General features: G+C 45.4%; 1 protein-coding gene across 1 annotated transcript; it reads left to right on the plus strand.

The window, feature by feature from the left end:
- Positions 1-2,240: 2,240 nt before the first annotated feature.
- Positions 2,241-21,372, plus strand: LOC146353051 (beta-1,3-galactosyltransferase 1-like). Its single transcript, XM_084832198.1, has 2 exons — positions 2,241-2,275; positions 17,519-21,372. The coding sequence occupies exon 2, from the start codon at positions 17,613-17,615 to the stop codon at positions 18,729-18,731; it is 1,119 nt and encodes a 372-aa protein (XP_084688324.1). The 5' UTR covers positions 2,241-2,275; positions 17,519-17,612; the 3' UTR covers positions 18,732-21,372.
- The last annotated feature ends 638 nt before the right edge of the window (positions 21,373-22,010 follow it).

The following is a 22,010-nucleotide window of genomic DNA, read 5'->3' on the forward strand; positions in this document are numbered from 1 at the left end:
ACAGAGGTGATTCTTCCAGGGGATCTGCTGGCCTCATTAGATCTCACAGAAGCTTATCGCCATATCCCGATCAGGGAATTGCACCAGCGCTTCCTATGCTTTACGTACATATGCAATTCCAGTTCAAAGCACTCCCTTTTGGTCTGTCCTTGGCTCCCCAGGTGTTCACCAAGGTCTTAGTGGCCCTGGTGACTCACCTCTGCACCCAAGGGGTTCACATATACCCTTATTTGGATGATCTACTCATCAGCGCACCAACTATGAGGCAGGCACTGTCTCACATATCAGTTACTGTTGCATGTCTTGGTCAACAGGACTAAGAGTTCTTTGACCCCCTCTCAGAGGATACAGAACTTGGGGGTGATAATAAATTAAATTTAGGAAGGGGAATGGTGTCTTCATGTCAACATTTTTCAACAGATTTCTGACAGATGGGGGACTCTGGTGATAGATCTATTCTCCAGCAGTGCCAAGGCCAAAACGCAGAAATACCTTGGCAGGTATCAAGATCTACAGGTAGAGGTGGTAGACACGATGTCTGTGCCCTGGCCCCAGGGGCTGCTACACACTTCTCCTCCTTTTTCTTTGCTCTCCTAGCATACCAATCCCAGGCATAAAAGCTCATTTTGTCCAGGAGGTGGCCACATCAGCAGCATTTGCACTCAGGCCCCTCTGGAGGATATTTGTAAAGTGTCTCCCTGGGCAAAGCCTTCTGCCCTTAACTATAGGATTGTTAAATATGCTTCAGCAGATGTGTCCTTTGGACGATGGGACGCAGAGGGTATTCTAATCTTCACTCTCCTACCCTGTTCTTGAGGTACTGCTATTGTACTTCCCATTGCTGTTGGCTCCACCCTCCACTGACCGAGAACAGAAAGTTTTCAAACTTTTTGTTCGAATAGGAGCTCCTGTGAATAGAAACTTATGAAATTCCATAGGCGAAATTCCATTTTCATTCCATGGGGTGAAAATGTGCACCCTTTTTCAAATCCTACGAATACCTTATACTTCTCCTGGGGCACAGTGCACACTATTCCCTTACCTAAGATGACAAACTGTTTTTGAAGAGATGATGTACAAACAGAGGAATGTTACTACAGAATGAACCCCATGTATGTCTCTGCGGGGAAAAACAGACAGTGCCTGTCAAACTGCTGATGTTGTTGTTCAGTAAAACTTTAAACTCCAATAAATAAGCAATTTCTTGCCCTTTCTACCTCAAATCCAGCACAGACCATCCTCAAACCCAACTCTCCTGCGCTGCCAAATTTCAGATCAGTCCGTTGAGCTGTTTTCTCAGTATAAGTCATAGAATATACTGGCCCTGATTTCTGGTTATAATGGTGGAACGTGATTCAGTGACTCACCCTTAATATAGGGCCACAACTGTGGCAATATAATATAATATAATATAATATAATATAATATAATATAAACCATACAGTATCAAACAATAGTATGAAACTCAATTCCAGATGAGAGAGACTCCAAAAATCCAAGAAGCCTAGTCACCTGAGGTGAATTATATTGTGAACATATATGGATTTCAGAGAGAATTGAGTAAGAGGTGCAAAATAGAGCTGGGGGGAGGAAGGAGCCCCAATACATTTCAAGCTAGAATAGGCTTTAAATTAGGTCAACTTTAGTTCACAAGAACATCCTCACTCTATTTTGCACCTCTTAATCAATATCTTTGAAATCCATTGCTTGCATAATACAATCTTGTTTTGCTAGCGTTCTATTACCGGTATTGTTCTTTCGGAGTACAGCTTGCCTAGAATGCATATTTCATAGCTTCTGGAATATGGTGTTATATTAATGCCCCTCAGTATATTTATATAAAACCTTGGATCTCCAAATACAGTTGGACTACAACCCTTGTCATCCCTGACCATTGGCCATGCTGGCCGAGAATGATGGGAGTTGTAGTCCATCAACATTTGGAAGCCCAATGTTGGGAACCACTGAAATAAACTTATTTCATACTCTTCAAGTTATCGTTGCACTTGGCTTACCTTCCACTTGTATCTTTGCATCTTAAGGGGTAATTTCCCCTCTTTCCTTTCCTTTTTTGAGAAAAGATACTCCTGGCTCGTCTTTCCTTGCTTTTTTCTTTAGTTGCATGATGTGGGCTTTCCCACTTAGAGGTAACTTTGTCACCTTGTGCAACTGCTAGCCACTCCTCCCCAGGGTAGTGCAGAGCCTGACTGGCATAAAGCCTGGATATTCAGTCAAAGGCAGGGAGACACACCTGGTTGAACAGCACTTCAGGCAGGTAAGACCTTAATGGGAGCCAACTTCAGAGACACTGAGGAAGAGGAGGAGGAGGAGATGTATACTAGCCTTGGTTTTAACCCCTTGGCTGATCACTGTAGCTGAAGGAATTCTATGCAGGCAGTAGGCTGTGAGCTGCTGGAGGAGGGCCAGAGGGCACCATCTAGCAGCTCTTTGCATTTCTGCATTGGGTCTGGGGAGGAAGGCACTTTGCCTCCTCCATGGCCAGCATGGGGACCAAGCCTGCGTGTCTTTTTAAATTTCACTAGCCTGCTTTTCATTCTTAAGAGAGGCTAGCAGAGGTGGGATGGAGGGCTCCATCTGAGAGTCCTTCTCTTATGAGTAAAAAGTAGGTGAGGCTATCAAGGCTGTTAAACAGTGCCCTCAGTGTGCCTGGTGCTTGAGGCATAACAAACAAGGAAACAGGTGCCTGTCCTGAGAAGACTAAAGTCTAAAATTCTACACAGGGAAAGGCTACAGAGGGCGGGGGGCAAAATGGAGGCAAGGGTGTCAGGGGAGGTTCTTGGGAAGCAAAACCAGCTTTTTTTCATCCACTGAATTGTTTCCTGTTGTCTCAAGGTTATTTTATGTGTTGAGTGCCATGCAAACTGCAAGACCCAGAGAAGGGGTCACATAGGGTCCAGCTTGGGAGTCCAGAGGGATTTGTGAGGTTTTCACTATGAGGAAGAAAAGATGAAGTGAAGCACCACAGGATGGAAAAGTCGGGAAGAGGCTGTTGTGTGATTCTTGGCAATATGAAGGGCTGGGTATTATTTGGGCTGAGTAATATCAGTATTACCCAGCATGAGACTAAAATCCAGCCACTTTTGTTTTGACCTGGGCAGGAGTTCCCCAGGCAAGGAACTGTGCTTAGAAGCAAGGCGTTTCCCCTCAGCTCAGGGTAGGAAGAGGCCTTGAGGCTTTCTAGAGGTGTGCAAAATTATGCATGATGTGGAGAAAGTGGATAGGGAGGCATTTTTCTCCCTTTCTCATAATGCTGGACCCTGGGGTCATCCCATGAAGCTGATTGGTGGGAGATTCAGGACAGATACAGTCAAGTGCATAGTCAAACTGTGGAATTCGCTACCACAAGATGTAGTGATGGCCACCAATTTGGATGGTTTATTAGGCAAATTCCTGGAGGAGGAGGTTATCAATGGCTACCAGAGGCAGCAAGCCTATGTTCACCAGTCTCTGGGGAACATGAGTGGGAGGCTGCTGTTACTCTCTTGTCCTGCTTGTGGGTTCCCCGTAGGCAGCCAGTTGACCACTGTGTGAACAGAATGCTGGACTAGATGGACCCTTGGTCTGATCCAGCAGGGCTCTACTTATGTTCTTAAGTTCTTAACCTAAGAATCAAATACTTGGCATGTGCAGAACCTATAACAGTGCTGGCCTTGGCCCAGCACAGTTTTACTTGGGAAGGACAGATTTATAGCAGCATGGTGGTAACTGGGAGGTGGAGAAATGAAGCAACATCTTCTGGCAGGGGGCCAAACTAGAAAGGTACAGCTTGACCTTTCTGACCCTATGGAACTAGGTACTTTTCCTCCCTGAGAGAGCTCCATTCCGGGCCATCTGACAGAACAAAGAAGCATGTCTTTCAGCATGTGTAAAGTTCCTTTCCTTTACCAATGGGTAATCAAAAGCAGCCCACACACCTTAATTGGGGAAACTGCTATTCAAAACAGATGTGACTAGCAGCCAGACCAGACATAATGCTAAATATGTTGTTATCAATTACATTAGTTATTTAAAAAAAAAATAATAACAGCGAGGGGGACCCAGATTTTTATTAGTGCACAGGGGCGGGGTGGTTTGTCAGGAGTGTGGCAAGGAAGGACAGGGTTAAACTCTGTCACCCACGTTATAGTCCTGATAATCATTAATAAATATGGGAATTTTTACAAACCTTAACAGGGTTGCTAAAAACACATTTAGTGTTGCTGTCCAAAGACAGCTGTATATTTTAAGAACCTGTTCAACTAAACACCTGTTTGAAAGGCCAAAAGTGCCTCCTTTCTTCACGTATATCCCCTCCATAAATTAGGAGTCTGTCCCTCTTGTGGACAGCCTGCACCTTTTCCTTTATTGTCTGATGAGCTGAACCATTTTCAGTTTTTTTGCTAATGGTCACAGAATAGCTGACTTCCTGTTATCCCTTCCCATGATAGCCCAAAGCTTCACATCCCAAGGAATCAGAATTCTTCCTTTTCCTCATCCTATTAAACTGGTTTGTCCTATTTATGTGGGTTTTCATAGTTATCTCTTGAAAGGGAGTGCTCAAAAGGGAGTTCTGGTGGCCTCAGCTGTGAGTTAGATCTAGAAGGAACTTCACCTTGGCTTGAAAGGTGGAGATAGCGCTTACTAAATGCCTGCCCTCATGGACAATGTTTCCCAGCCTCCTTTGTGTTAGGAGAGGCTTTTGAATCCCCTTTTTCAAATGGGATGATTCTTTACTTATGTTTTTCTGTAACCAAGCCTTGGGAACATACCTGGTTAAATCCATCTTATGAAACTTCTATGATTTTACCTTTTGCCCATCCTTCCCCCTACCCCATTTTTAACCTGAAAATGCTGTAAACTCTGTCTTAAATAAACTTAATTGTACATTTTAAAAACCATGCTCTGTGTTGGTGTGTTAATTCTACACACAACCCTACTCATGCCATGCTGGGCTTACATTTCCAAGAGGTTTGGACCCATCCTAGTTTAAAGGAGCCTCTTTTGAGAAGACTCCACCAGTACTGGAGACCATTATGCTCTTTTTATATAAGGTTTGCTACTATCCATGGTGATGGCAGCAGATGAAGTGTTTTGATCTCTTATTATATCTGAGGTCTTTTATTGAGGTTTTGAGGTCCTCACTTTGCTTAGAAGTGAGAGCCTCAAAACTGCTGGCAAGAAAATCGGTTAATTAAAAAAAGTGGGGGAGGTAGGACAACTTGGAGGGCACCACGTTGCCTACCCCTGCTTTAGAGTTGGCACAGCTGGAATAAGCCTTTTACCAAGTGGGCTTTGTAGGACTAGTTTGTACTAGAGGACTTTGTTTCCAAGTAAATATTTTATTGCCAACTGGCATGCAGATGTGTAATACACTAAATCTTATTGAGCCAGGAATGCATGCGATCAATTTGGAAAGAGTTTGGATTCCTGATATTAGAACATGGAATGTCAAGTTTAACGAGTTCATAATTTAAGAGGATGTAATCCCTTTCTTATCCTTGTTGTCACACTAGCGTGCTCTTTCAGCAACTGAGGCCCCCTAGGGGTGTCATTGCAGAGCTCCTTGCCCCACTATGGGTAGTATCCAAGTTAGTCCTATGTAGAGTAGACCCACTGAAATGAATGGGACAATGTAGTTGTGATAAACTTAAGTCTCATTCATTTCAGTGGGTCTACTCTACATAGGACTAATGTTGGATACTACTCTGTGTCACCCTATTGCAGGTATAGGCAACGTGGTGCCCTCCAGATGTTCTGTACTACAACTTCCATAACACCTGATCATTGGTCATGCTGGCTGGGGCTGATGCAGCTTTTTGTCCAACACCAAACTGCCTTCCCCTACAGTAGATTTCTCATAGCCCTGCTTCAGTACCAGATGGGAGCACCTGAAAGAAGCACAGGTGGGTCTGGATCTTTTCGCCATGAATCATTTCCAGCAGAAACAGAAAGCAACTGAAGAAAGCATATTGAGCCCTGTGGATCTTGGCAGAGACGAGCTGTCCAGCTGCTGTCCCACTATAGCACCAGAGGCAAGCTCATCCTGTTGAGCCAAGATTGATGTTTGAAGAATGCTGCCTAAGAATAGTAATGACAGGGTTGCAGGGAAATAAAAGCTGATGGTAACATGCTTGCAATTCAAGACCTCTGAGGGAAGAGATTGACATGTATGTTTATCAGTGGTGTAAACAAGTTATCCAAGCAGACTGCAGGTCCTTTAGATAAAAGCCAAAGAGCAACAGCAGCATAGTAGCCTTACTAGAATCAGCTGAAATGTCACAACGTAGAGAGAAAGTTCATCAAAACTCTTGTTCAGGATGGATGCTAAGCAAAAAAGAAAAAAGGGAGGATGTTGCTGGGTAGGCTACAGTCTGTAATAGTCTTAAGACGGAATGGACAAGATATTCAGAAAGACTTTGTAGGCTGTATTTGGGGCAAAGAGATTTCAGGTTGCAGAAAGTCCTGACAGGATTAAGGAGCTGCTCTCCCTTTGAAAATTAGGGATGCCGGAGGAATCCAGTTGGGGGGCAGAGCTTGACAAGCTTTCATCAGCTCAGCCCCCCAGATTCCTTTCTGTCTTCTGTCAGCTGGCCTAGCTTGGTGCACAATGAGACTGGCCAGCTTGCAAAATTTTGGTAAACAATTTCTAGAAGTTTGTGTAAAAAACAATTTGTGCAAATTTTGGCCACAAGTTTGCATAATTTGCACAAATTACCACCATAATTTGTGCACTATACAAATTTGCACAATTTGTGCCCAAAAATTGTGTGATTTGCTGCCGAAATTTGTGAGAATGGTACCCATATGTGCCACATTGGGGATTCGATTAGCACAAATGGCACCCATGGACACCACATTGGGGTGATTTTAGAAAACACACATACTCTGATTAACCTGATTTCAGGAAAAAGCCTGTGACGCAGCTTGCATTTGCTCCGGAGAAATCTGACGAGTCCAAAAAGGGCTGGATTTCCCCGCAACAGCCATCCCTATTGAAAATATAAGAGCCTGCTGAAGTGATCCCACTTGGCAGGAAAAGGGAATGAGTAAGATGGTAATGGTGAGGCACCTTCCAGCCCTGAACATATCCTTGACCTGCTCAGCAGCATCAATTGAAATGGGAGCCAGATTGTGGGCTGTAAAGGGCCTTTTTCCTCCGCTTGAATCTAAAGTAGTGGCATAGAAACTCCACCCCCTGCCCCCTCGGATATGTGGACCACTTGGAAGAGCATGTGCGCAGAATTCTAAATCAGGTTAGAATCCTGAAACGGTGGAAACTTTCTCCCCTCACAAGCCAAGACATGGGTAGATTAAATGCCCTTTAGCAGAAGAGCCTCATCGAATCAGATCGGAGTTGTGACTGATCTTGTGCATTTGATCCATCATCCCAACCAAATCTGGGAAGCGCTGCTGCTTGGTGTTAATGGTGTTTTCCTGGGTGCAGATTTAGGAGAGTTCACAGATATGGTAAGCTCTTCCCTTGCTTACTTGTGTGTACGCCCTGTCTTTGCATCCCCATTTAGAGCAAGGGAATCAAGATTCTTGGGGAGTGTTTGTGTCTGCAGGAGACTTAAAAAATACTGGTAAGGGACAGTTTGGAAAGCCCAAGGGTTCTCCATCTGACGTTCCTGCTTAGTTGTTGGACTTGGCTGTTTGCTGTGTTTGTGCAAACTACCCTGTTTTCACTAAAGTTCCCACTTGTGGTTTGATAGACTTAGAGGCAAAGTGATATAACCCCATGCTATGGATTTTGAAATCTATGATCCCTTGTTTTGGTCTTAGAATATTCCTTGTCTCACACTGTTACAATATTACTGGTACTGTGCTATGATTGGCTCCTGAGTTAGTCAGAATCATATCCTCCAACATGGAGGGGGCAGAGAGGGGGGAGCATCACATCAGTTTCAATGGGGCTGTCCTATTTGTGCCAGCTCTTTTATAGGTGTAATGTTTCACCAATGCAGGAGGAGGGAATGAGCTCTGAATAAGCTGATCTCCATGACTAAGCTCTGCTCGTCATACATGTCCCCAACTTCACCCAATTTCCCCCTTTGTGCTGGTAGTATTTCACCAGCCTAAGAATTCCAGCAGAACAACAGTGCTGCTATACTGGTGTAGATTTGCTATGCCAGCATGGTGGCCTCGGGCTCTGCCAGTGCAGGAGAGATTAGGAACAATCATATTCCCACCCAGTGGATGTAAGTCAAGATCCAATTGTACCATGAGAGATCTTAGGTATGGGCTCCAGTTTACTTAAAGACTTCCCTGGGCTGTTTTTTGGGTGGGGGTTCAGACTAGGTCCAATCTAATGCTGGGTCTAGCCCCTGCAAATTTAAGTTGGCCGTAAGTCACTACACAAGTCTCTGCATAAATCATGACACAGTTGTGGTTTGATTCATTCATACCTGCAGTCACAGCAGATTTCCCACCCTTCTTGCTTGAGTAAACACTTGTGAGGAAGTGACCTTTTTTTCCCTTGTGGAGGTGCTTGACAGTTGTGTAACTGTAGCTTGCATCAGGTACAGTACAAGTGTTATGTGTCAAAACTGAGTTAGGGAGGAGAGGGAGACAAGAAGTTGGTACCTAGCTGGCTGAGGTCAAGGTAGAAGCCATTAATTCAGATGCTAGTATCCATTGACCATGCTGGCTTGGAATGATGGGAGTTGTAGTCCAACACATCTGGAGGGCACCAGGTTGGGGAAGGCTGGTATATACAATGTGAACCCTGGAAACATTTGCTTCAGGTTGCTCTTTTGAATAAAAACATTTTAACCACACACTTTACTAAGCCCAATATTTGGCAGGAAGAATGGTGTGAGACGGGAATAAAGCCACACAAGCCTGCTCACGCCACTTCTGCCTTGTTTTCTCTAATAATATCTTGGCAAGGTTTTAGGGGTAAAAAAGCTTCTTCTGCTGTTTGGGTTCATGCCTCCACTGAAGTTGTTGTTGTTCAGTCGTTCAGTCATGTCCGACTCTTTGTGACCCCATGGACCATAGCACGCCAGGCCTTCCTGTCCTGCGCACTCTCCCGGAGTGTGCTCAGGTTCATATTCATTGCATCGGTGATGCTATCTAGCCATATCATTCTCTGCCGTCCCCTTCTCCTTTTGCCTTCAGTCTTTCCCAGCATCAGGGTCTTTTCCAGGGAGTTTTCTCTTTGCATTAGGTGGCCAAAATATTTGAGCTTCAGCTTCAGTATCTGTCCTTCCAATGAGCACTCAGGGTTGATTTCCTTTAGGATTGACTGATTGGACCTCCTTGCAGTCCAGGGGACTCGTAAGAGTCTTCTCCAGCACCACAGTTCGAAAGCATCAATTCTTCGCCGCTTTTCTTGGCAAGAATACTGGAGTGGGCTGCCATTTCCTTCTCCAGTGGACCACATTTTGTCAGAACTCTCTGCCATGACCTGTCCGTCTTGGGTGGCCCTGCATGGCATAGCTTATGGCTTCACTGAGTTACGCAAGCCCCTTCGCCACAACAAGGCAGTGATCCATGAAGGGGCTCCACTGAAGTAGTTTGAACTTAAGTCCCCTTTAGCTGGAAGGTCCAAGACTGCTTTGGGCCATTCCAAGAGGACCACAGCTCTATAGACCACAGACAAGGGTGGATTTTTCTAGGGGTCACCATAATTGCTCATTTTTCTGTACTTGAATAGCTGATGGTGCTCTTCATACTTCTCCCTTCGTAGGTCATGGTGGAGAACATGGAGTGGCCAATCCTAGCATAAAGTGCTGGGATGGGGAAATGGGGAGTAACGTCAAGGCGGGATTATCCCAGTCTCCCCCTCTAGCCCTACTTCCTGCCTTATCTTATGTGTTCCAGGATGCGGAGTCAAACGTCCAGGATCCCATGGTTGCTTAAGTCAGTCATTGTGCCTTTGGTGTTTTGCTTATCATGGGGAGGAAAGATAACAGCAGTAGCACTGCAATCAGATTTTGAAATTTTATCATATAAGCAGTCGAACAAGCAAACATGATAAAATGGTTAAGAACATGAAAGGCACACACTTGTTAATACTGCAGAGCAATACAATAGCTTGGCCCAGGGTTTTATTATTTTTAGATTTGTGATGTTTACCTTATTAATCAATAACATAGTTTCACAATCTGAAGGGAGAAGGATACCCCAAAGCATGTAGAGCCATCATAACATTCGAGAAGAGATCTATTCCACAGGGCCCTGAGTGTTCACTGGTGCCAATGGAAGGCTTTTTTCTCAGCTTAATTGCTGTGCAGGGGGCAATTTTCAAGGGGGATTGGAGCTGGGGAGGGAAGGATTAACTGTCCCTTTCCCACATGCTACACCCCCCCCCCCCAGTCTTCCCCTGCATGACAATGAAGCTTCGAAAAACAACATTTCCATTGGTTTAGGATGATGTAGGTCAGGGTACAAATTGACACATTTATTTTATTTGAAATGATTTGCATGAGAAATTAATTGGCTGGCTTTACCTTGTGTGAAATTTAAATAAATCCTAGTAATTACTTCTAAATTTGCATATAAAAATATAAATTAGCATGTGCAGATTTTATGCAGATCTGTGACCAATGATCCTAGGCCCTGAATCTTTTAAGTGCCTAGCAACCCTCCTGGATGGAAGGCTTGCAGACAGCAAACACAGCCCTCCTGGGACATGCTTCAAGATCTACCCAGAGAGGAAAAGGTTCTTTTGCCAGGCAGTCAAAGAGAGGCACTAGGACATGCAGCAAGGGGAGCCATAGCCCAGTACTTACACTGTGGACTTCCAGTAGACACTGTGTGTTTGGACTTTCAAAAGTTTTTTAACAGTCCCTCACCAAAGGCTCCCGAGTAAACTTAACAGTCATGGGATAAGAAGAGAGGTCCTCTTACAATCAGTATGGAACAGAAGAGAGTAGGACTGAATGGGCAGTTCTTGCAGTTGAGGAATGTAAACAATGGAGCCCTAGCTACCTCACTTGTTTATAAATTATCTGGAGTTAGGGGTGAGCAGTGAGGTGGCCAGGTTTGCAGATGGTACCAAATTATTCAGGGTGGTAAAAACAAAAAGGAATTGCAAAGAGCTCCAAAAGCATCTGTCCAAACTGCATGAATGAGCAACAAAATGGCAAATACAATTCAAAATATTAAGTATAACTTCACACATACACTGATGATGTCTGAGCTGGCCTGGCAGTGAGTGACCAGCAAAAGGATCTTGGTGTTGTTTTGGAGCTCAATGAAAACATCGTCCCAGTGTGCAGCACCTGTGGAAAAGGCAAATTCCATGCTAGGGGAATTTAAGAAAGGGATCAAAAATAAAACTGCCAGTATCATGTCGCCTCTATACAAATCAGTTGGTGCAACCATGCGTGCAATACTGTGTACATTTCTGGGTGCTGCACTTTAAAAACAATTTTGTAGAGCTGGAAGAAGTATAGAAAAAGGCAACCAAAATGGTCAGGGGATTGGAAAAACTCCCTACAACGAAACATTATTTAGTTTAGAAAAAGGCTAGGAGAGGGGAACATATGAAAGGTGTACAAAATTATGCATGGTATGGAGAAAGTGGATCGGAGTCTAGAACCCAGGTTCATGCACTGAAGCTGAATGGTGGGACAGATAAAAGGAAGGACTTATTCACACAGTGCATAGTTAAACGATGGAATCCACTACCGCAAGAGGGATGACCACCAACTTGGATGGCTTAAAAAGGGATTTGACAGTGACTCTGCCCCATTTTAACCATTCTTCCAGCGTACCTTTGCTGGCACAATGGCTGTCCCAGCCAAGTGTTCCACCACTGTATCCTCAGTGTCGCACAGTCATATATTTCAGTGCAGCATTATCTGGTATTGCCAAAGTGTAGCAGGGCTTCCACTATATTCTACAGCCCCTCCGCTGGTGTAACTGAAATGTAGAATTGCACCCTAAAAACATACAGGAGGATGAGCTTGGTAGCCCCATCGAGAGCATCTGGGTTAAAATAAATGGAGCAAAGAATAAAAGGAACCTGGTGATCGGAGTCTACTACCAGCCACCCAATTAAGGAGAAGATGAGGATGAAACTTTTGAAAAGCAAATAGCCAATGTTTCAAGAAAGCATGATGTAGTAGTAATGGGAGACTTCAATTTCCCCGATATTTGTTGGGAGACAAATTCTGCAAAACATGGCCCCTCCAGGAAATTCCTGACTTGTGTGGTGGATAACTTCCTCCTACAGAAAGTAGAGGAAGGAACTAGAGGATCAGCTATCCTTGACTTGATCCTAACCAACAGAAATGGCTTAGTGGATAAAGTAGCAGTTACAGGAACTCTGGGGGAAAGCAACCGTGTTGTACTTGAGCTCTTGGTTCTAAGGGAAGCAAAAGCCGGGTGTAGTCAAACGCGTACCCTGGATTTTAGGAAAGCTGATTTTAATAAACTCAGAACAATGATAAGGTCCCATGGCAAGCGACTCTAACGAGAAAAGGAGTCCAAGATGGGTGGGAGCTTTTAAAAAAGGAAATTCTCAAGGCACAATTACAAACAATTCCAACAAGAAGAAATGGCGGAAGACAGCAGAAGAAGCCAATGTGGCTTCACGAAAAGCTTAGAGATGACCTGAAAACAAAAAAGGACACATATAGGAAGTGGAAGGAAGGACAAGCAACAAAGGAAGAGTACAGGCAAGTAGCATAGAATCGCGGGGATGGCGTCAGGAAGGCTAAAGCTGAGAATGAGCTGAGGTTAGTGAGGGATGCTAAAAGCAACAAAAAGGCTTTCTTCAGATATGTGCATAGTAAAAGACACAGGAAAGAAATGGTGGTTCAGCTATTAAATAAGGATGGCAAAATGATAACAGATGACAAAGAAAAGGCAGAGGTGCTCAATTCCTACTTTGGCTCAGTCCTCTCCCAAAAGAGGGTCTATGACCCCCCTGGCAAAGGCGAAGTGCAGGCTGAAGGGGCAGGATTGCAGCTTGAGATGGTCAAGGAACACCTAATTACTTTGAATGAGTTCAAATCTCCAGGACCAGAGGAACTGCATCCTAGAGTAATAAAGGAACTGGCAGAAGAACTCTCAGAAGCACTGTCTATTCTCTTTGAGAAAACATGGAGGACGGGTGAAGTGCCAGATGACTGGAGGAGGGCTAATGTTGTCCCTATCTTCAAAAAGGGTAAAAAGGAGGAACCTGGAAACTACAGACCAGTCAGTCTGACATCAATCCCTGGGAAAATTCTGGAGCAGATGATAAAGCAATCCATCTGTAAACACCTTGAAAACAATGCAGTGATTACTTGAAGCCAACATGGATTTGTCAAGAACAAATCCTGCCAGACGAATCTGATCTCATTTTTTGATCAAGTAACCTCCCTTGTGGACTGTGGGAATGCTGTAGACATAGTATACCTTGACTTCAGCAAAACTTTCGACAAAGTGCCCCATGATATCCTGATGAGCAAACTAGCTCAAAGTGGGCTAGATGAAACAACGATCCGGTGGATCCACAGTTGTCTACAGAATCAGACTCAAAGAGTGCTTCTCAATCGGATCTTCTCAAACTGGGGAGAGGTAACGAGTGGGGTACCGCAGGGTTCAGTCCTGGGCCTGGTGCTCTTCATTTTTATGAATGACTTGGAGGAGGAGATGCAGGGAATGCTGATCAAATTTGCAGATGACACAACATTGGGCAGGATAGCTAATACTTTGTAAGACAGAAACATAATTCAAAGTGATCTTGATAGACTGGAGCGCTGGGCAGAAAACAACAGAATTAAATTTAATAGGGATAAATGCCAAGCTCTGCAACTAGGAAAAAGAAACAGTAAATGCACAGTTACAAGATGCAGGATACGTGGCTCAACAACACTACAAGCAAGAAGGATCTTGGAATTGTTGTAGATCACAAGGTGAATATGAGCCAACAATGTGATGGGGCTGCAAACAAGGCAAATGCTATTTTGGACTGCATTAACAGAAGCATAGCTTCCAAATCCCAGGAGGTACTAGTTCCCCTCTACTCAGCACTGGTTAGGCCTCATCTGGAGTACTGTGTCCAGTTCTGAGCACCACATTTTAAGAAGGATGCAGACAAACTGGAAAGGGTTCAGAGGAGGGCAACAAAGACGATCAGGGGACTGGAAACAACGCCCTGTGAAGAGAGACTGAAAGAACTGGGCCTATTTAGCCTTGAGAAGAGAAGACTGAGGGGAGATAGGATAGCACTCTTCAAGGACTTGAAAGGTTGTCACAGAGAGGAAGGCCAGGATCTCTTCTCGATCATCCCAGAACGTAGGACATGGAATAATGGGCTCAAGTTACAGGATGCCAGATTCTGGCTGAACATCAGGAAAAATGTTCTGACTGTTAGAGCAATACGACAATAGAACCAATTACCCAGGGAGGTGGTGGGCTCTCCCACACTGGAGGCGTTCAAGTGGAGGCTGGACAGCCATCTGTCAGGGATGCTCTGACTTGGATTCCAGCATTGAGCAGGGGGTTGGACTCGATGGCTTTGTAGGCTGCTTCCAACCCTACTATTCTATGATTTTATGTAATGGGAAGAAAATTCCCCAAACCAATGGAGATGAGAAAGGTCTTATTTTTGTGTTCATATTTATTTCACACCTTCAGGCAAGTACCTTTTTTATGTAGCTGTCACTGGTACCTCCTGGGTAATGCCTGTGACATTAGTGATGACAAGGCACCATTCCCGTGCCTTTCCGAGGCTGGACAGCCATCTGTCAGGGATGCTCTGACTTGGATTCCTGCATTGAGCAGGGGGTTGGACTAGATGGCCTTGTAGGCCCCTTCCAACCCTACTATTCTATGATTCTATGATTCCCATCTCAGTGCTTGTGCCCCTTGGGAACTTCTTCTAAGGGTTTCGTGTTTTACATTGTAATACATTTAAAATGTATTCATGTTTTGTTTTTGTTTTTTTTACAGCCTTCATACCCCACCCTTTAGCCAAAAAGGCTCCTGAGGGGCTTTACAGAGATAAGAAGCATAAACTGTCAGGCTTACAATTTGAATTTAAGACATGACACAGAAGGAATAAGGGAGAGGAAGGATTTATATAATTAAAAATAGTTTAAAAGGCGTCTTTGAAGAGATGGTGAAGATGACACTTACTTCCTCTCCCTCTCCAGCTCACAGGGCAGTTGGCTGGGATGGTTTTTGTGTGGGGAGGGGAGGCCCAGTCCCTGCTTCATGAAGCAGCAGGAGATGGACAAAGTGATGGTGGCAGTTTGCCTCGCTGGCTGCTTCTTCCTCTCCTGCTCACAGGCAGGTGGATGGAATGGATGTTTGGTAAAGGATAAACACATGTCTGCTTCACCACATTAGCACTCATATAGCCACTTAAAAGTGTGTAGGGGAAGGTGGAGGATGGTGCAAAGTTACACTACAGGCCTTATCCTGAGGTGGAGCGGGGCAGCCTCCCTCAGGCATGATCTTGGGTCCCATTAAAGGGGCAACAAATGCTCATCTATTTTGGGTTGCAATCCTATACCCACTTTCTTGGGAGTAAGCCCCACTGAACTCAGTGAGCCTTACTTTTGAGTAGACAGTTTAGGATTGAACCATTCATTTATCATCATGCATACATTTATTTTGACTGTGGGGGGTTGTGTTGGATTTCGAACTGACAAGATGCTGCCATTTCAAGAACTTTTCTTTGCTGCAGATTGTGTGCACTTCTCTGCACCCCCTGCACCCCCACCAGTGTGCAGATTTCCCTCTTACCTGGAGTGGGGGCTGTGAGCAGGATTTTCCCTCACTGCAAGACAGACTATCCCACTGGGGCAAGGCTCCTTCCTGCCAGTGCCCCCACCCTAGATACGTTTGTACAACGATCCTCTACCATGGCAGGATCAGGGACCACCCCACCATAGCACGGAGTAAGAAATTGCTCCCATTATCCCAGCAAAAGGCTTGCACATACTAGTCCATGGGGATGCCTATACACAGAGAGGATCAGCTCACGGCTCAGGCCCCATGTGCTTCATCTGTTCCGGTGCATGCAAGGGACATAGGAAGCTGCCTTATCTAGCCCAGTATTTCCAACACTCCCCAGAGTTTCAAGAAGGATTCTTTCCTGGCCCTACCTGGAGATGCTAGGGATTGAAGCTGGAAGCTTCTGCATGCAAAGCAGGGGCTGTACCACTGAGCTATGGCCCTTCAAGTTCCACAAGACTGACCAAAATGACTGCTTGAACAGTGCATGGTGAAACACAAAGGTGCCCCTTGTCAGTGACAGCCCCTTCAACTGTGCCAAATGGCACTTTGGAGGGGTTGTCACTTGCTCCCCCTGGCTCCTGCCAAGCTCCCTGTCCCCATTCTGATTGTGACCCCTGTTGCAGTCAAAGCCTTTTAAAAATTATTTTTCTTTTTTTTTGTGAAAAAATGGGACTGGGATTTTTTTCACATTTTCCTGGCCCTGGGGAATGTACACAAAGGCTCCACCCAATTTTTAAAAATCTGGTTTTTGGAGTTGCGCAACTCCGACTGTAAAAAATATACAGGCTTGGCCTTGTCCGGAAACTTGTATGTTTGAGCTGTCAAACACTGTATATAGGCTGGTTTGACAGCCTTTGACAGTTGACAGGTGGGGAAATGGGGTGTAGATCACCCAAGAAATTGCAAGTAGATAAATAGGTACCACTTCGGCGGGAAAAGTAACAGCGTTCCGTGCACCTCGGTGTTCAGTCATGCCAGCCACATGACCACGTCTTCGGACAGCGCTGGCTCTTCGGCTTAGAAATGGAGATGAGCACCACACCCTAGAGTCGGACACGACTGGTTGGGGACACCTTTACCTTTTTACCCCAGGGTTCAAAGGGTGCCCTGAACCTTGGGATGCCCTGCTTCAAATCCCCACTTGCCCAAACCTCCAGCAACATTTTTCATGCATTTGCCTTTTTTGCAGCCACATCACATTGTTGGCTCATATTCAGCATGTGATCTACAACAATTCCAAGATCCTTCTCGCTTGTAGTGTTGTTGAGCCACATATCCCCCATCTTGTAACTGTGCATTTGGTTTCCACGGAATGCATGTGTCAAATAGGAAGCAGATGGTACTTCACACCTTTACAGATAAGTATATATTAAAGTTGGGGGAGGGGGTATTTGGGGAGGGGCTTATACTAGAAGGCAGAAATGCTGATAATCAGTCCACTGAAAGCCTATGACTGAAAATCTGTGCTGGCTCTGTTACCATCACATTTGAGAATATGGCCATGATGCAGGAACTTGACTCACTGACTCAGTGACTTGATCAGGTACAAGCGGCCAGATGGCACAAACATTTATTGGAAACCATGGGCCCCATTCTTGGGCCATATGGAAAATAAGCTAGACCCTGAAAAACACAAGAGAGTTCAGGATCTGGAAGGGAAAGAAGATGTTGCCAGTGCAAGTGTCTTATGTTCAGGTGTTGGGTAAAGGGAAGTCTGGTATCTCAAACTTTTTGCATTGGATTTAATAGCTCACACTTACTTATATTAAATTAGATCTATAAATCTGTAGATGGAGTTAGTTTCTGTCTCTGAAAGTATATCTTTTCCTTCCAGGTCGGAAGGAAGATACTGTAAGCAGTCCTGAAGGTAGCTTTGGCTTTGACTGAAACCTATTCCAGACCTAATCCAAAACAAGTTTGAAGGTGCCATGAGGATTTTCACATCCCAGTGGCAGGCTTTGTCTACTGTGGTGCTCTTCATTCTCTGCTCCATATTTCTGTTTCTGCTTGTTGCTAGGACTGAAAGGGAGTCTCCTGCGGCTGACCCCTTGCTGTGGGAACTGACCAACAAGCCCCAGAGAAACCCAGGTTTTGCAGGGGATGTTCAGAGTGTCCCAGAATTTCAATGGGAAACTGAACCCAAGAAGACCAAGGAGACCAGGCCCCTTGGCCTGCAGCCTCTAGCACCAGCAGCAACCACGCAGCATCCCTTGGAAATTCTCTGTTGCAGCTATTATAAATTCCGTCTCAATGAGCCAAAGAAGTGTCAGGAGAGGAGCCCTTTCTTGGTCTTGTTGGTGATAACTCAGCCCCAAGATGTTGACAGGAGGAGAGCCATCCGGCAGACATGGGGCAATGAGAGCTCAGTGCCGGGTGTCTCCATCCTCCGCCTCTTTCTGACTGGTGTCCACCCACAATTTAGATCTCCGCTCCAGCACCTTTTGGAAGAGGAGAGTTCCATCTACAGAGACATTATCCAGCAGGACTTCCTGGACACCTACAACAACCTTACCCTGAAGACTTTGATGGGCATGGAGTGGGTAAGCAAGTTCTGCCCCAATGCCACCTATGTGATGAAGGCCGACAGTGACATCTTTCTCAATGTCAACTACCTGGTGTCCCGGCTGCTGCAGCCCCACCTTCCCCCCAAGAAAGACTACATGACTGGGTACATCTACTGGAACACAAAGCCACTGCGTGACAAGGCCTACAAATGGTATGTGCCGCGGGAGATGTATCCCAATGACACCTATCCACCCTACTGTGTAGGCCCTGGGTATGTGCTTTCTGGGGATCTGGCCAAGAAGATCTACCAGGTGGCTCAGACCATCAAGGTCATCAACATGGAAGATGTTTTCATGGGAATCTGTTTGCATGAAATGGGCATTCATGTGACAGAGAGCCCCGTGGGTCTCTTCAGCATTGGTAAAATCAGCTATGAGAAGTGCCGATTCTCCAAGCTTGTGGTTGTGCATCACTATGGGCCTGAGGAACTGTTGCAGATTTGGCCTGGCTTTCAGGATCAAAATGAAACTTGCCACAGTTAAAACTGAAGGAGATGGACTGGCTGGGGAGCCCTTGCAGAGAAGATGGTATGAAGGACTGGCCATGTGCGGACCAAAATATGCCATTTTGTGCATCTACATTGGACAAATGTAGACTGCCAGATTTTCACACACCCTGACAGGGGAGAAAAGGAGGGGCTCCGTGGGAAGCAGGGAGGCTCTGTGGTTGCTGGTGTTACACGATCTCTCAGGTCATCATCTCAGCTTGATGACCTCAAAAGTAAGTTTTCCCCTTATAATATGCACGTTTGTTACCACTCACACGGCTGTCCTCCCCATAAAATCCCTAGGACAGCCCTTAGCACCCACTGCTCCATCCCTCCTCAGCCCCTCCCCTCCCCTCCCCACAAACTGCCAGCCAGCTTTCCATGGCCGCTGAGTATGCTCTGTCCTTATTTGGCTATTTGGGGAATCCTCCATAGGGTTTTTTCCCCTTAAAAAGTTGTATTTCTGCAAACCTCAGAGTACCGTGACCTGACCATGCTGATACCTTCCCCTTGTATAGAGGTGGTGCTTTTTGGGATAAACAGTAGCCTGAACATTGGAAATAGATCTCTGGTTGCTGTTTTATTATGGACGTGATGTAGTTTTCATTGATTGGTTGACTAGTTGATTTGACATGTTTGTTTTTAGTTTTGTTTCTCTTGTATATTGTAATATGCTTTGAGAGCCACTGAGTAGTGGAAAAGCCAGGTATAGATGCTGTAGTGATAGTGATAATAATGATGACAAGCATTTTGCTAGTTCTCTCTCTCAGTAGGCAGACACACACAGACATACACATGCATGCACTCCCCCCCCCCATCTCCCAGTGTCCTGTTATACTCCGGAGTCACCCCAAAATGGATCCCAGGTGGGAATATGTTCCAGGTATAATGGAAAAAAACAGAACTCCTGCAACATTGCATTGGGGCAGCCCCCCCCCCCCGGTATTGTTTCCTTTACGAGGTGGCCTCCAGTATACACATTCTCAGTCCACATACACAGCCCATCATCATAATGTGTGTATTTTGCTCATAGAGAAGTAACAGGCAAGCTAGCTGACAATTTCACTTCTGCTTACAAGGGGTGGTATTTGTTAACAATGGCTCTCACGATGCACCTTGCAGTTTTCAGGAAGCTGGGCTAGCGCACCCAAGAGCCTGGAGGTCCTTGGTTGCATGTTGTGGTCTACTGAATGTATCTTTAAGTGTCCTGTGATAGAACTGTGCTGTTTCACTTGCCTGGTGGGGTTGGCTCTCTCTTTGTTCCATCTCTGTGTGCATGTTGTAGTGCAGGGGTGGGCAGCGTGTGGCCCTCCAGATGTTGTTGGACTGCAACTCCCATCATCCCTCACCATTGGCTATTCTGGCTGGGGCTGATGGGAGTTTCAGTCCATCAACACCTGGAGAGCCACGTGTTCCCCGCCCCTGTTCTAGTGAGTGTAATGCTATATGTGCTGCTCTGATCTCACACGCATGCACGCACAGAAGCAGGGTTGAATGGTGGGTGATGGGAGGGCTCAGAACATGGGGGACTCTTATTCCCATCCACCGTTCAAGGTGGAGTGAGTCAGACTACAGTCTCCTGGTATGTGGGTAGAGCTTGGGGTAGGGCCTAGTAGTAGGTTCGGGTGGGTTCATAGGCAGAGTCCAGCACAAAACTGTCCTTTCACCTAAGATGTGTGGCTAAAAAACAAGAATAATCAAGGGGAAAAGAAAATTGGCCATAACCCTTTTCAGGGGTCGGGGGCAGAAAGGATTAGGTTGTTGTCATTTTTTTCCTGGTATGTTGGCAATCCCAGGAAAAAGAGGTAGGGCAAGGCCTGCTTTCTCAAACTTACAGAAGTGGTGAGTGCCCCAAGCCAGAGATCCAGGGAAGGAACAATTTGCCTGGCTCAGCCCACCCCAAACAAAGAACTGCATCTGGGAGGGTGGAAGCATTGCGCCCCTGTAATTTTGGAGCTCAACTTCAAGTAAGCCAGCCCTACCATTAGGCAGAGAGGGTGCTGAGGGATAGCCCCACTCAACAGTCCTCCTGACCCCCTGTCTGTTGCCCTCTGTTGGAAGGCAGAGCAGTGTGCTACACAGCCCAACCTGCAGCCTTTAAGCTAGTTTACACTGCTCTTCTCCGGTGTGGTAGAAGACGCTGTCCTGTTGCCAATGCTGATGTAGGGTTCAGCCAGCATTCGGGTCAGCTTCTTGTGGAATGGGGGGTGGGGAGCCATCTTGTCCCTCTCCTCAAGCAACAAAATGTCTTGAACCATCTCTGTGCATCTCCAGTGAATTGTTGCCTTGGTCCCACTGAAATCTGGGGTGAGGGAGGCAAAGCTTTCTTTCTTTCTTTCTTTCTTTCTTTCTTTTTCTTTCTTTCTTTCTTTCTCTCTCTCTCTCTCTTTCTTTCCCTTCCTTCCCAAAGCTAGGCCTGGGTAGGGAGCAAACCAGTAACAGCTCAGAGCATGATGAGCTGATGGAATATTGGAAACTGGGCAATTGTATAAGGGATATGTGTGTATTATTTCTTAGAGATATATTTTTCACTGTACATAAGGAATATTCACATTTTATTGTATTAATATTCATTATAGTTTCTTAAAGTCTATTTCTTCTGAATCAATTTATGCCTAATAAACTGAAGACATATTAGGTTCTCCCCCTCTTCCTTTTGATCCCTGCATCTCTTCAGATCTCATCATAGAGCCAGTGTAAGGTAAAGCATGGAGCAGTTGAATATGATCTGGGAAACCTGGGTTCAAATCCCCTCTCAGTCATAAAGCTCACTGGATGACCTTGGGCTAGTCATTTTCTCTCAGCCTAACCTACCTCACAGACTTGTTGTGAGGACAAAATGGGGTGAGGCAGTAGAAAACACAATGTATGTTACACTGAGCTCCTTTGAGTACTGGTGGAATAAAAGCTCCAGAACCTACTAGCTCCAATCCGCCCCCCCCCCCCACACACATGAAAGCTGGGTCAGATTGTCCTAATGTTTTCTTCGTTGCTAAGCAATTTCTCCTTTGTGCTGTCCCAGTTTGTTACCATAGAACCATCTGCATGGAAACCACTAGTTGTGTCACCTTGGCAACATTGGGTGTCTGGTAGATATCACTGGCTGCACAGAACCAGAGGCTTCTAACGTTTGGGGCGGGGGGAGAAGGAGCTGTGAGATTAGAATTGGATCCCATTTGCAGAAACATAGGCTGTTCTGGGCAGAGATGATTTCTAACTATGTGCGTTTTTCCTTCTTGTCACCTGACAGACCAGACCAGAATTTATTTTGTAA

The sequence above is a fragment of the Heloderma suspectum genome, chromosome 2 (assembly GCF_057233095.1).
Source record: "Heloderma suspectum isolate Gila_16-S chromosome 2, 16-S_ref, whole genome shotgun sequence".
Classification (NCBI taxonomy): Eukaryota; Metazoa; Chordata; class Lepidosauria; order Squamata; family Helodermatidae; genus Heloderma; species Heloderma suspectum.

What these genes read in the sequence shown, in the direction of transcription:
- LOC146353051 (XM_084832198.1), top strand. Translation starts at nt 17,613, where the DNA reads ATGAGGATTTTCACATCCCAGTGGCAGGCTTTGTCTACTGTGGTGCTC.